This window comes from Anser brachyrhynchus, assembly GCF_964034855.1.
Source record: "Anser brachyrhynchus genome assembly, chromosome: 2".
NCBI lineage: Eukaryota > Metazoa > Chordata > Aves > Anseriformes > Anatidae > Anser > Anser brachyrhynchus.
In genome coordinates, this window is record NC_137695.1 from 138,776,510 (window position 1) to 138,791,640 (window position 15,131).

General features: G+C 37.9%; 1 protein-coding gene across 10 annotated transcripts in view; it reads left to right on the top strand.

Moving 5' to 3' along the window:
- Window positions 1–15,131, top strand: part of VPS13B (vacuolar protein sorting 13 homolog B) — a 477,988-nt gene that overhangs the window by 33,767 nt on the left and 429,090 nt on the right. For 5 of the 10 annotated variants that reach the window (XM_080583158.1, XM_080583153.1, XM_080583155.1 and 2 more), the window contains exon 4: window positions 10,840–10,963. In XM_080583158.1, the coding sequence (XP_080439284.1) occupies window positions 10,840–10,963 (124 nt within the window). Of the gene's footprint in view, window positions 1–6,618; window positions 6,641–10,839; window positions 10,964–15,131 lie in introns of those variants that run through there. The other 5 variants (XM_080583154.1, XM_080583156.1, XM_080583159.1 and 2 more) reach the window with 2 other exon arrangements.

The window sequence follows — 15,131 nt, forward strand, 5'->3', positions numbered from 1 at the left end:
GGGAGAATGGATTTTACTATTAAATTTAGCTTAAAACAAACAAACAAAACAAAATATTTTTCTGAATAATTTGTACCAAGGAAAGTATATTCATTTGAAGAATTTGTAATATAATAAGGAAGGCCGTGGCATACATGGGGTGATTACTTGAAAGAGTAATAAATGTCACATCCTGATAAAAAGTCCCAACTACCTTAGAGAAGGCACGTTGTATTTTTAAACTATCCAATATGATAAACATTTACATGTTGTGATCTTATAATTAGAGAGGTCTTTTGTGAAACTTTGCAACAGTTATAAAGCAGTGTTGACAGTTACACTTCTTTTAACATATGGTGGTTTTGTGTGACAGATTGCTGACTGGTTTAGAAGACAAATTACTGTTTGTTTAGGTTTAAAGTAATATTTCAAAAGCTTTTTGATTTAAAAGCGGTGTGTTATAAATAGCAATAAATTCCTTGAAATGGTGTACACATCACAGACTGACAATCGCAAAAGAAATGATGGATTATAAGTAAGAACTCCTTAATGTACATTTTGAATAAGTTGCACCTATGTGTACTCTTTTCCATTTATTAACCAAGACGTTTGTGCAGCCATTCAGCTAGCTTTGTGGTTTGGTGGTTTAGTCCATTAGTTTTGTTAACTAATGTTATTTAGGTAAGATGTGGGTGATGAATTACATTTGGTGAAAAACTGTTCTTCCCAATAGTGGTATGTGAAGTTAACTTAAAAATAATTAAGAAATAGAATACAGAATTGAAACTGAGTTGTTAGAAACTCAGTAATGCTATTATTAATTTGTGACTGCAAGTTTAAATACAACCACCTTGATGAAACCTATAGTCTTTTTATTGAAGTTTTGTCTAGAAACACTAAATAATAGAAGATAACTGGAACCCACCACTAACTTGGCTTCTGTGATTAGAAATTGATCAGTTGAAAAGTAAGAAAACTACTTAAGTTAGGACAAATAGCATTTTTGCCAGGTATATGGAACTCTCTGAAACTTACCATACAATTATAATCATGCAGCAGATTTTACTTATATTAAAGATATTTTAATATCATTAATACATATAATTAATACTACTTTATATTACTACTTTATATTATGTGCATAGCATGTACGCATAGCATACGCATGTATGCTGCATGAGAGTAACTATCATAAATACGTTAGAATTACGTTTTGTCTTAACATAGCACTAAAAAGTCCATAGCATTCTTTTTGTAAAAATTTTTCTTAGAAATATTTTTTCAGTCATGTTATGTTAAAAATTCCAATTTCCATTTGTAGACTGTATTGTATGCTGAGACCCTACTTTTTCTATAATGAAATTCCCCACACTTTTGAATTTGCAGAAGGCAGTGAAGACTATAAAGAAATTCAGTATTGCCGTGCCCATGGCTGACAAATTTCTTTCCTGCATGAAGCTCCCTGCACTGGCAAAAGGATCGCCAAAGTAACATTTCCAGCTAGAGAAGAATTCTCCTGGTGCTGGAATGGCTACAAGCTCATACTTGGCTTAGACCCATCTGAGGCAGTAGCTCAGGAAGAAAGGACTGTGAGGCTAAAAGTCTGTGGCCCCAAACATGTTTTAGTTGTGTTGATTTCAAGATTGGTACCTTAAGGAAACCAGATGTGCACGGTTGTGTTAGATGTCTGTTGTTCATTCTTCTCTTCCTCTTCTGCTGTGCTAAACCATTAAAAATTGAGTCTATTGACTAATTTCAAACACTTTTGATGGAGAAATAGGATTTAAAGGATGATAACCTATGAATTTCTGAAAAATCAGTATCAGGTGGGGAGATTTTAGTGGGTATACTCCTTTCCTTATTGTCATGTAGTATCCGTTTCCATTTGGTTGCCCCCTTTCTTCTCTATCCACCCCCAGCAGCAGCTAAAAACCAAACAGTGCCCAAATGGTGCTCAGCAATAAGAAGAGCTCTCATGGATAGGAAGTTCTCCAGGTAAAGCTCTGTGCCTTTGTGCCTTCCTCTGTCATGTGGCAGAGGTTTTTTTGAGAACTGGGGATTGCTCAACTGGACACGTTATTGCTGGGGGCCTGCTGTAGGTATCCTGCTCGATACTGTTAGGGATTAGGAGAAAACTTGGTCTGGACAGTATTATACCCTCCTCTGAGGGAAGTGGGTGGCAAGGTTATGTTGTAATAAAAATTATTACTACATCCTTGGCAGGTGCTTGGTGGAGGGAATTCTTGCACAGGGGTCTGGCTTTCTAATAAACTGAATTGGAAGTGTGTTAGGGAAAAGTAGCCCCTAAAGAAAGCGTGAAATGGAGCTGCAACTGCAATGCACCAGTACACGGGAGAAACAAGCACCCTTAATGATCTTCCACTGTGAAGGCAAGTGACATTTTGGCTAAGGGTCTGGGGCCAGTTTAAATAGGGTTGAGGACTGGTGCTAGCCCTCTAGCAGGTGGAACAGATTACAATAGGAAGAGTAAGCTGAATGGGCCAACACTTTGCTAATAGTTCCCAGATGTTGTTTAATAAATCAGCAATGTGATCAAACCATGCTCACAACAGTTTTTCTTCCTGCGGTGTTTCAGGAGACCACATTGATGAATGCTGTAGAAATACAGAGCTCAGCTATTCTTAACTAATATTTCAAGGGACTTGTAACAAGGATGAGAATATGCCCAGTATTTGACGCAGCATCTTCTAAAATACCATGCAAAATGTTTGAACTGGTTTAAATACTGTTGCTTCTGGACAGAAGAAGTGCAGTGATGTAAGAAGAAATGTGCCTGTTAAGGTGCTGACCAGTTTAGTGGCTGGAACTGTCTGTGATGTGAACCCATCGCCAGCCCTGACCTGTGCATGAAGCTGAGTGACAGCAGTATGTTGTACAGTTTCCATGAATGGAGCTGTTGAGCTTGAAATAAATAGAAGTTCTGTTTTGTTCAGATGTAATGTTCAAGAGAGTACTTTTTAGATGTCAGTTCTTTTATAACTCTTAATTTTGTAAGATTTGATTTTTTTTTTCTTTTTTTTTTTTCTGAACATGAGTCAAAAAAGAGGATAAAAATGCTGTTGGTCGCTTCTGGTCTCTTTTCTTCTTATGTTTGCAGTCCATTCTCCTGAGCATGTTTCCTGTCAGTCTTTCCTCCTGGTTCTTCCTGGTCAGCTCTTTCTGCCAATCTTTCCTCTTTCTTCCAGGTATAGAGAATGTAAGTGGGGCAGGAGGCTGCTTTTAACCCATATCCAACCTACACCAAGGGTGCCCCACATCCATCAGTTTTGCTGAAAGAGTTCAGCTAGCACCAGTCTCTCTGGTACTTCTCTCCTCTGACTCCCCTTCTGCCAGGCCACCTGGGTTTCAGAATTACCAAGTTACAGAATTCTGTGCCCTGTGAGCTTTCTGGAACAAACACGTTGGATTTGCCTTTTTTTATTATTTCCGTACTTCCTACTACAGCGATGTCAAATCTTGAGTATAGCTGCCAGTTGCTACTGTAATGCTTATTTATTTTTTAAAACTGTTTGTTGTTTTCCTCTGTGTAGCTTAGAGGGCTGTAGTTGAGGATCAGGACTCCATGGTGCTAGGTATGAAACACGGAATAACGTTACAGAATTAAGATGCTCTCCCACCCCTATCTCCCCAAACCAAAACACTGGGCAAACTTCCTGTAATACGAGGAAGAGTGAAATCTTTGAAAAGCTTAACCTGGGAGAAATTGTGGAAAAAGCTGTTTTGAGATGTTTATTTCTATTAAAAAGCACTTACATCATGGTAGGTGGTCTCATTTTTTTTTAAAGCACAATAAACATATCAGAAACTTTACTAGATGATCAGTTAACAGTTTATAATATAAGTTTCTTCCCAAAACAGAAAGAAGATATTTGTACAACTCACTTCCCTCAAAAAGTCTTGCAAAATCATTTTATTAGTCGCTCTGTCTTGGGTGTTGAGAAACTGGGGTGTATTTCTGAGCAGGCTGAGGAGCACTTAGTGAGAACAGTCTGTTTTATTTATCTTTGCCTCTGTGGCCTTATCACCACAGTCTTTCAGACTCTGACAGCTCCCTTTCTTGTAAACAAAAGAATGCTCCTTTCAAATACCTCTGATAATCAGCTAATCAAACCAGTAGCGATGTCACGGGGAGATGTTATTTCCCAGAAATCAATAGCCAGATTCTGCAGTATCTGTGTAACAGGCATCTTACCACAAGCTTCTTGGCTTTCAGTTGGGGCTGCTGGTGCAGCGTATTAGTGTATCCTCAGTTTTTACATAGAAGTTTAACTCAGACCCATATTTCAGAGCACATCGTGCTGTGCTAATATAGAATAACTAAACATGGATTATGTTCCCGACCTAGTACAGGTAACTGTTCGGTGTGCTTTGTTGGTCACTGCTACTACTTGACTATCTCAATCTAACATCAGCTGAAACCAGATGCAACAAGAAGAGCAAATACAGATTAACACCTTGTTAAATGAGTTCTTGATTGCTTCAGGTTGTTCGTTATTCTTAACCAGGTTACCCTTGTTTATTCTTCCACTCATCGAGGTGCTTTGGCAGCTGGCTACAGACTGCACTTCTTCCCCAGTTCCTTGGTATTTCTCCTTAATAATCCAGTACATAATTTGAAGAGTTGTTTTTGCCATATTTCTCCATGAAGTAATACTGAAAAAAAATAAGTAGGAAAAATCAAGACCTTCCATCGTCTTGTCTGTCTTAGGGAAAGACAGAGATGAATCCCTGAGTACTCACTCTGAGATGTGTGATTTGCCTGTTTGAAAAGTCTTAAAATTGGCTTTTGTAATAGTGAAAGATTCTCATCAGGACAAGTGTGTGTGTACATACATATACATATATATACAAACTTCGATATGTAGTACTGAACTCCTTAATTATTGTACAAAATAGCAACCCAATCTGATTTGGTTAAATATTCCTTTTTGATATTTTATAGTGTCATGATTTTAAAATGTACATGTGTATGTCCTGTCGTATAATAAACTATTTCTTTTTATAAAGTTAATGTGCATTAAGACTGTTAACCTATACCTTCCAAAAGATTTACAGATGTCATGGTCAAATCACTGTTTTTTTTTCTGTTCAGTGTTGTGACATTCCTAAATTGCTATTCATTAGAACAATCATAAAATTATTTTCTTATTGACATACTTTGCTGATGACTCTTAATGAAATATTCCTATCAGGGTAATTGTGCAACACAATTATTGGGGCTGTATTAAAGTTGTTGATTCATTTGTAAGTAGCAATGCTTGACCTGTGCTAGCTATCAGAAGTGTTGCAAGATCACACAGAAGTGTAATATTAATGAATTTGTATGAATATAACGAATCTGTATGGATCTATGTATATAATATGTTTTGACAACTATGTGGCAGTGAAATGCAATCACATCTTTTTGAAAGCAAGGTTTTGATAGTGCTTACCATTTTAATTAAACATATTTTAAAAACAATCTTTTTAAAAACTTGTATTACTTTTATATCTTTTTTTCCATGTAGAGCCATCCTAGAGCAATTTGGGATGATAGAGTTCAACCACCTGTTCAAAGCAAGCCCAGTTAGAGCAGGTTGCTCTGTGGCTTGGCCAGCCAAATGTTGAATAGCTCCAAGGTGATTTCACAACCTCTTTAGGCAAGCTGTTCCAATATGTGACCACCCATCTGGTGGAAAAGCTTTTCCCTAGACCTGCTTGGAAGTGCCTGTTTTTCAACTTGTGTCCATTGCCACTTCTCTCACAGTACACCTTTGACAAGAATTTGGCTCAGTCTTCTCTGTACCCTCCCAGTAGGCAGCTGTGTAAAGCGGTGGGATCTCCCTTTGATAATCTCTAGGCTGAGCAATCCCTGTTATCTCAGTCTTTCCCGATAGAGAGCTCACATGCTCCAGGTCCCCTAACCACCTTGACAGTCATCCGTTGGAATTGTGGTACACCCACGTCCTTCTCATTCTGGACAACTGTGTGTGTGCTGGAGAGCCCCAGACTGGACACAGTACTCCCCACAAGGTCTCAAAAGGGCCAAAGAGAGGGGAAGGATCACGTCCCACAGCCTGTCGGCTTTACCCTTGCTAATACAACCCAGCACGCCGTTGGCCTTCTTTGTGGCAAGGGCACGCTGCTGGCTCTCGTGCAACTTGTTACCCACTGGGACACACATATCTTTTTCTATAAAGCTGATTTTAAGCCCTTTGGCTCCTAGTCTATACTGTTGCACAGAGTGGTTCTGTCACAGGTTACAGGCTTAGCATTTGCCTCTGGTGGACTTTGTGGAGATCCTGACAGCCCATTTCCTCAGCCACTCAAGGTCTCTGTCAACAGAAGTCTTGCTCACCAGCACATAAGCTCCTCTTCATGGGTTGATACCACCCACAGCCTTGCTATGGTGCAGTCCCATCTGCTGGGCCTTTAATAAGGATATTAAATTGCAGGGGCTGGTGATTGAAGAATAGCACAGGTAACCAGCCACCAGTTGGCTTTGAACCTGAAATTGCAGCCTGGTGGTCCAGGTGCTTTTCCACTCAACTTACCCTTCGTGTCCAGTCAGTATCAGCTGTGTAAGGACAGCCCACCAGCAGGGAAGAAGTTCCTCTTCTGTGGATTTTGCATGTTGCAATTGAAGATACACTTCACATAGGTGGGAATATATATCTCTTACTGGCCAGTGAAGGGTATTAAAGCTCATTGTCTTAGAAATGACGAAGGAAAAAAAGAGCAAGGTTTTTGTAGAGTAAGAGACAAAACAGTGACAGAGAAAATGCAAGTTTGTGTAGTAGTTTCTTAGAATCGGTTGGGTTTTTTAGTTTTTAATTCATAATGGTAATTGCTTTTACACATTCTCCTGTTTTCTTTTAAACAGAACTTAGATTTTTTTTTACTTGGTTTCATGAAGTCAAAGGGACAATATTTGCATAAATAGCTAAGTGATCCCCAAGAGAAAACATTCTTTCCCATAAAGCATGCTCATGAGACAGTTTGGAGACATGAAATAAGTTTTATGTATTTTAAAATGAGAAAGTGTCTTTTTTCCGAGAAAAAGTACGCATTTTAAGTGTGGAAAACAGAATAATGAGCAAAGATAAATTCTGCCTGTTAGGAAAGATCATAATAAACCTCATCTAGTATATTTTCAGGTTCTGTCAATTTTAGCTCACTTTAAGCCTTGCAATAATTGTTTTATATGGCGCATTGCAATAGAAAAGTGACTGAGGAGCTCACATGTAAATTTACTAGCCTAGGTGCGAGTAGCATGTTACTTATGACTTTATGCATAGTTTTAGATGTAACCATAGCGCTCTATAAAAATGTTTCAGCACAGTACCTGGTCTGAAGTATTTGCCAAAAGGGAAAAAGAACGGAGCCTAACTGTACAAACTTTTATTTCTCCTGATAGGTTAAAAGTTACCATGATACATTAGTGTAGTAACGCCCATACGCAGAACCATACATGAACATTTTTGAAATTTTCTCAGCTCTGTTTATGACATAAGCTAGAGGAGAAAGCAGATTTTAGTAAATGAGTTACTTTCTTAAAAATCAGCACTCTAGATGCATCATGCATATTTTTAGTTTTGTACTGTTGTGATTTTTACTTGGAATCGCTTCCATTAATGCTAAAATGAATGGGCACTCTATCAAATATTATACTCTAACTAAAGTTATTAGCACTTTCAGAATATTATTCCCTTCCCATCCCCAATATAATTTTTACTTTAGCTTTAAAATGTTTGTCATCTGGTGTGAGCTAGATTTATTAGAGTGTAGTAGTTTTAGTACATTTTGGCTGCGTGTTTATGATGACATCACTGTAATCTATATACAGTATGTGATTTCAGTTGTTTCCAGTGTTAAATATTTTCATAATTATGCTAGTTTTGGCAGCTCACTTGGAACTTTTTCACATCTCTTTAATGAACATGTTTTACTTGTGGGCTTATGAGACAGCCACATGTTTGAGAAATTAATAGTGTGCTCTTAAAGTTAACATTGAGCAGAAATGTGCAGACACAGAAAGCTTTTGGAGTTAAGTAGGAACGTAGTTCCTCTAAGGTCACAGCCACTGTTATCGTCTTCTGTAATTAAAGAATGCAACACTTATTTTAGAAAGTATCAGTAGCTGTTGTGAAAATGCTATGTGTTCTTGTTAAAATAAAACAAACCATACAGCTCTTAAAACCTTTTCCATAATTGTGTAATGTAAGGAAACGAGCGGGTGTTGTCCATGATTAAAAGACCTTTTTTCAAATGTTTGGTCAGGTTCAATTCTTCTTAAATGTAGGTAGACTCTGTTACTTCATATGGATTAAGTCATACAGGTATATTTCTAAGATAACTTATGTGTGTTGTGTTTTGGTACTAACTTAGGACATGTAAGTTCTTTTGTTTTGATTGCTTCTTGGTCCAATTTACTCTAAACGATTGCAACCGTTTTCCATCACAACAGACTTGTAACTCAGGGGAATACAAAAACTTTATTAAATTTATGTGAATATTTGAGACTTTCTTCTAAAATGTATGCAACCCATGGTTTCTCCCCTGCTCCTCTAAAAAAATATAAAAATTAAAAAAATAACCCCCCCACCTCCCAACTAATGTACTAGTTTGTACTCCTCTCTGAAAGTAGTAGAAAGATAAATCAGTTGTATTTAATCTTTAAGTGATAGTAATATATATGATGAATGTGTTGCACAGATTTTGCTTGAAGTTATGAAAAAGTTCATTGGGCATGCTTGTGGCAGTACAGGGACAGAAGAATTAGTCCTGAATGTCGACAGGCTTGGTACACTTAACACTTCCAAAATAGAATGCTTTTTTTCTCTCCTCAATTTTCTTTTTCATGTAGCCAACATAAATACTGCAAGGTGAGCATAATGTGGTGCTATCAGGTCAATTCATTAAGTGGTCCTACCACAGCGCTCTGTACAGTCTGAGCTCAGGAAAGAAGGAAATGTGCTAATTGAGCTGGTTGGTAACCCTGACATTTCATTTTCTTGCAACTAAATAGCAGTATGGTGACTCATCTGAAAATATGTTTTCATAGTATGTATGAACTACTTTCCAAGAAAAAGGGTTCAGTTAAAAGTTATTTAAAATTTTTAGCTTAGAGTCTGTAATTTATTTTTTTCTCAGGAAGCTGGAGATGTGAAAGAGAGAGGAGCTTTTCTGATTACCAAACATTTATTTTGATGAAGTGGCTTCTTCCAAACAGAATTGATATTGAACACCAATTTTATTTTTTTCATGCATTGGAATGGAAAGTCCTGCATGACTAAGCACCCACTTCATTTTTCATGGATCACAGTGTGAGAGTCCCGTATGACTAAAGTGAAGTTTCTAGGATCTGATCATGACCAAACTTCTCTTTAAGACGTATAAATTGATTTAATTCTATATTCATGACTAGAAAACTTCAAATCCTTTATGGTACTCACCCTTCTTTTAGAAGTTATCTTCTACCCATTCCAAAGTATGAATGGGTCTGTTTTTCCATTTTCTCCAAGTAAGCTTAGTCTTCTGTTTATTTTTTCAACATAAGCTTATATTGCTCATCATCTCTGCTTTTCTTTCTGAAAAGTTATTTCTACTTTATTGGATCATTTCCCTTGTATTCTGTGTATGTAAACACAGAGTGGAAGGAAATAAACTTTGTTCAATTGTTTTTGAAGCTGTAGACTTCTATTTAAAATGTATCATTGCATTTAACTTTTTTCTTTTAATTTCATTTAAGCATTAAGAAAACAAGTAATGGGAAATTTGTTTCATAATTTCTCTGAGATTATTAAAAATGCCAGGGAGCATGTAAGAAGTGTGTCATCTGCTCTGTAAGGAATAAAAAGCCACTATAGCTGTATGCTTTTTAGTGTTTAGAGGATTTAGGAATATTACAGCTTCATACTGTGGTGCTTTACATCTGTTGCCTGAACCCTTTTTTTGTGAAGACCCTCTAAGATAATAGTAGTACCCAGAGAGTACCCCACTAATTTCCTGTAGGAGGCTGCATCTGTTGAAGAGAGAATTCAGGTTGCGTCAAAAGTAAGGAATTGCTTCTTTCCTGAGCTGCTCTCCTAATATGCTTACAGGAATATTCACATTACTTTTCTTGGGTTTCCTGCCTTTGAGTTTTATAATTAAACTGTCATTCTGGAATGCAGTGGCAATACTAGTGGGGTATTTCAAACCTAAGTTCAGCTCATTAGGATTTTCTTGTCTGCAAAATTCATTGTGTAAGGCATATTTCTTATTCTCTGATTACAAGCAATATTTCCTGCTGCTGAACTCCAGAGAGTAAATAAGCTAAATAAGCTATATGAAAGCTCAAGATGAGCAGTTGCTTCATTTATCTTTTCTGGGGCCACGCTTACTATTTTACAAGTCTGCAAAAATATTTTGCATTGTGAAACAGCTTCAATTAGTTGTATTAGGAAAGGCATGACTCTGACATCTTGTGTGAGGTTTTTTCATGAGCAGGCACATAAGCTCATAAAACGGGGTAGTGTTTCTCATTTCAGGGCTCAGGCTTTGTTTGAAGGAGTGTTTCAGCAGAAATGCAGCTAGATGTACTTTGTTCAAGTGAAATTAATAGTTAAATAATGGAGTATTATTATTATTATTATTAAATTTAATAGAAGTATTAATTATAAATTATTTTTTATGTTTTTAATAAACATAAATGTTCTGTAATCATTTCTGTAGTTAGATGGATGTACAGGATGTACTGAGGGAAAAGTACGACCAGAAGTTTAATATACCAAATATTTACTGGGTTGGTTTTCCCACATTTATTTTATTTATTTTTCTTCTTTGTTTGATTGACTCAATTGCTTTCTTCTCCTCTAGCAGGAAGACCATGAAAGTTGTGGTTCTAGTTCAACAAACCGCAGTACTACGGAAAGCATGAAATCAGCAGTAAAACCACGACGAGTTCAGCAGTCTGCTTCTCCTGACCCTGATTTACCTCCAGGTAGGCCATAATATTTCAGAAGCTCAACTTTGCCTGAGTGATGATAGAACATCTAAATTTTATTCTGGTGGCCAGAACATGTAAGTTATTTTCATACCTCTGTCGAATGATTTTACCTTTTAGTAGTTCTGTCTGTCTGAAAATCATACAGCAGTGAAGAATAGAATGCTTGAATATTATACAATAGTAGAACTGAAGTGCAATAAAACTTGGTTAATCCTTGCATCTTTCCCTTCCGTTTTGTTGTATCCTTAAATTTACATAACCTCTTTGTATGTAAGCAGGGTTAGGTTAGTGTGAGAACCATCCTGTAGAGGTAGTGTGTTAGATTTTAGCCTCTGCTGCTCTGGTTCTTCTGTTTCAGATCACTCTGTTTTCTATTGCTCATTAACTGCTCAGTGTTTCACATTAAATTCTTTTCCCACATGTTTTCAGATCCTTAAAACGCTTTTAAAGGTAAGGTTTTCTCTTTGAGAGTAGTAATTCTGACAGATGTTGCTTATTTAGTCCTCTGTCTACTTGTAGAGATGTTGATTTTTCTGACATGGAATTTGTCTCAGTTGAACTTGGAAATATTTGTATGATACAAAAATGCCTGAAGAACTATGTTATCTGATTATTTTTGTCTCAGTTTGCACAGAAATTTCATGTATGAGGTTTAGTTTTGTGCAGAAAAATGAAACTTGAGAGCACTGGAATGAATTGCAGTTTGCCTTCTGAGGGCATGTAATTTTAGATGGGTTAAAGACATGACAGTTTTGTGTTATTTTTTTCTGTCTTTTTAACTGTTCAAGTTTATACGTGCCTTAGCTTGAATCAAAAAAGAACATTAAAGTTCAGTGTGTGGAATATTATGTACTCATATCGTCTTCCTTTGGAATGGGTCCTTGTAGAGCCAGAGCTGGAGGCTCTTGGAGCTCCAAGATCCAATAACCTCCAGTGACTCGTAGCAGCTACCATGTTCTACCATGGACAGCGCTTTGGCTCTTGCAGCACGTTGGAGTTTGGATCTTGTGGTCTCACCTGTGAACAACAGGAGGCAAAGACATGCCAAAGTATTGGAGGCCTTTTAGGATGGCTTTAGAATTTGGTTTGAGTTTGTTTCCATGAGTGTCATCTGTGGGCTTCCCAGAAAGGTCTGGTCTTAGGGAGTGAAAGGCTGGAGGCCTGCGTATTGTGATGTTGACATCTGATAAAGTTGAATATTCCAAAAGATGTGTTTCTACATGTCCAAATTCAACATGGACGTTGAGAATTGGTTTGCATGTCGTCTTTTATAAATATATTGTGCTTCTCAATGATTACTGTGCTTATACTGTGACACAATATCTTCATTGATGATCTGGATGAGGGGATCGAGTGCACCCTCAGTAAATTTGCAGACGACACCAAGTTAGGTGCGTGTGTCAATCTGCTCGAGGGTAAGAAGGCTCTGCAGGAAGATCTGGATAGGCTGGACCGATGGGCTGAGGTCAACTGTATGAGGTTCAACAAGGCCAAGTGCTGGGTCCTGCACCTGGGCCACAACAACCCCAAGCAGAGCTACAGGCTGGGAGATGAGTGGCTGGAAAGCTGCCTGGCAGAGAAGGACCTGGGAGTATTGGTTGATAGGCAGCTGAATATGAGCCAGCAGTGTGCCCAGGTGGCCAAGAAGGCCAACAGCATCCTGGCTTGCATAAGAAGCAGTGTGGCCAGCAGGGCGAGGGAAGTGATTGTCCCCCTGTACTCGGCTCTGGTGAGGCCACACCTCGAGTACTGTGTTCAGTTTTGGGCCCCTCGCTACAAGAAGGACATGGAGGTGCTTGAGAGAGTCCAGAGAAGGGCAACGAAGCTGGTGAGGGGTCTGGAGAACAAGTCTTACGAGGAGCGGCTGAGGGAGCTGGGCTTGTTCAGCCTGGAGAAGAGGAGGCTCAGGGGCGACCTTATCACTCTCTACAGGTACCTTAAAGGAGGCTGTAGAGAGGTGGGGGTTGGTCTATTCTCCCACGTGCCTGGTGACAGGACGAGGGGGAAGGGGCTAAAGTTGTGCCAGGGGAGGTCTAGGTTGGATCTTAGGAAGAACTTCTTTACTGAAAGGGTTGTGAGGCATTGGAATGGGCTGCCCAGGGAGGTGGTGGAGTCACCATCCCTGGAGGTCTTTAAGAGACATTTAGATGTTGAGCTTAGTGATATGGTTTAGTGGAGGACTTGTTAGTGTTAGGTCAGAGGTTGGACTCAGTGATCTTGGAGGTCTCTTCCAACCTAGATGATTCTGTGATTCTGTGATATATAAGGTATTTGCAAAACTGTAGCAGATTACAAGGTCTGGTGACAACTTCTTATGTTACTATTTGATAGGTTCTGTAGGTGTTCTTTGTGCTTCTTTGAACCTGTAGTGCACTATCACCTCCTTCATTGGGATCACATTGCATTATCAATTGCATACAGAATGTAGGTAGTGAATCCTAATGAAGCAGAGAGCATTAGGGAAAAGCTTACCTTATTGGTTGGGCTTGAAGTTACTTTCCATGCAGCTACATTCCCTAAATACATTTTTTTTTTTTTTAATGTATAAATAACACTTTATTTAATCACAAATCCTATGTGGTAAGTGGCCTAGATTAGGAGTAGAGACTTCCTTACAGGAAGGTTTAATTCTCTGTGCTACAGCTTTAATTTGTACATCTTGTATTTTAGTAAGATTTGCTTTAGTCTTTGGAAGATAGAGGTATCAAACTAGTGCTGTAATTTTTTGTCATTATTTTTGTCAAAGATTTGTGTGTCCTTTAGTTGTGCTGTGTCTTTGCAGGATGGAGCTAGGCAGAACTCATCAAAAAATCTAGCTTTGGTAACAACAGAGCACTGCTAGACATAGGGGAGGAGCCTGATGATGCCAATTCTGTTGAATCAGTAGACTACTCTGAGCTGTAGTGCTATGATATTCTTTGGTGTTGGAGCCGAACCTGCAGACAGAGTTCTTACTGCACAATGCAGTCTACTGTGTTCTGGAGAATATGGAAAAAGCATCTGCGTGGATTTTGTGGTGAACCTCAGGAGAGGACTTACCCCTATGGACTGTTTGGTATTTTTGGTCACTTCATTGTGGAATATCTGAACTTTAGTGGCAAGGATAGTCATCGTGTTAGGTTTAAAAATTACAGAAATAAGAATCAACCCCCACCTGTTTTCTCCCACTTATGTTTTCAAACAATAACCTTTTCATTTTACACATGAAGTTGCCAGTGTTTTTTAACTTTGTTTTGAATGCTAAAAAATACAGTTAAAATTGATTTTCTTGAAAGACTGATCCCCGTTCATAAGAATCTGCTTGTAGTATATTTGAAGCTTAAAATTAATTCGAAAGATGGTACCTGCATCATACTTTTGACAGTGTGCTGCACCGCTAGTTTGGAAACGTCTTTGCAGAAGAATGTAATGAAGGTTTTATCAAATTCCTGACCCCTATTTCATTTGGGAGATAGAATTCTGCTCCCTCTTTTTGTGCATCCAGGCAAAAAGACATGTTGATGAAAGCTCATGGTTTGGATGTTAGGTTAGTCCTTGTTGCTGCTCTGTTCTGTCCTGAAAAAATGTTGGAATCTACCCACAGAATCTACTTATAGAATGCTCTATTTTTTGTTTTTGCTGCTGTGATACTGAGTTTGTAATGTTTCTGTATTTCAGAGCAGCAAATCGTAAATTAGGATGACTTTGAAAGTTTCTGGAAAGCAAAATACTGAAAAAACAACAGCAACAAAAATTTGGTTCTGTGGAAAGACAGCTTCAGTTTCTTCAATGGAATTAGTAGCTTGCTCCAAAATAATTGTTACTGTTTATGATTTTGTAGTTTCCAATTATAAAGTCTGCATAATATCTCCACCCTGCACTTAAAAAAAAACAACTAAATGATTTGTGCCATCATCTATTAATAGACAAGCCAGTTCACACCACTCTGGTGAGGAAAATGGTCTCTTATGTACTTTATTCATATATGAATGGAAATTAAAATCATACCCCTAAGTATTAAAATAATACAGCAGGTTTATTGAATTCCTATAATCTAAAAGTATGCATTACCGTCTTGTCAGCGAGAAAATTCTGAAAAACAAATTACTCTATGTATTCCTTTCCAGTAGTTTTTTAGATTGATGCACCAAAAAGCTTAATGCAGTCACATTTCTAACATAAT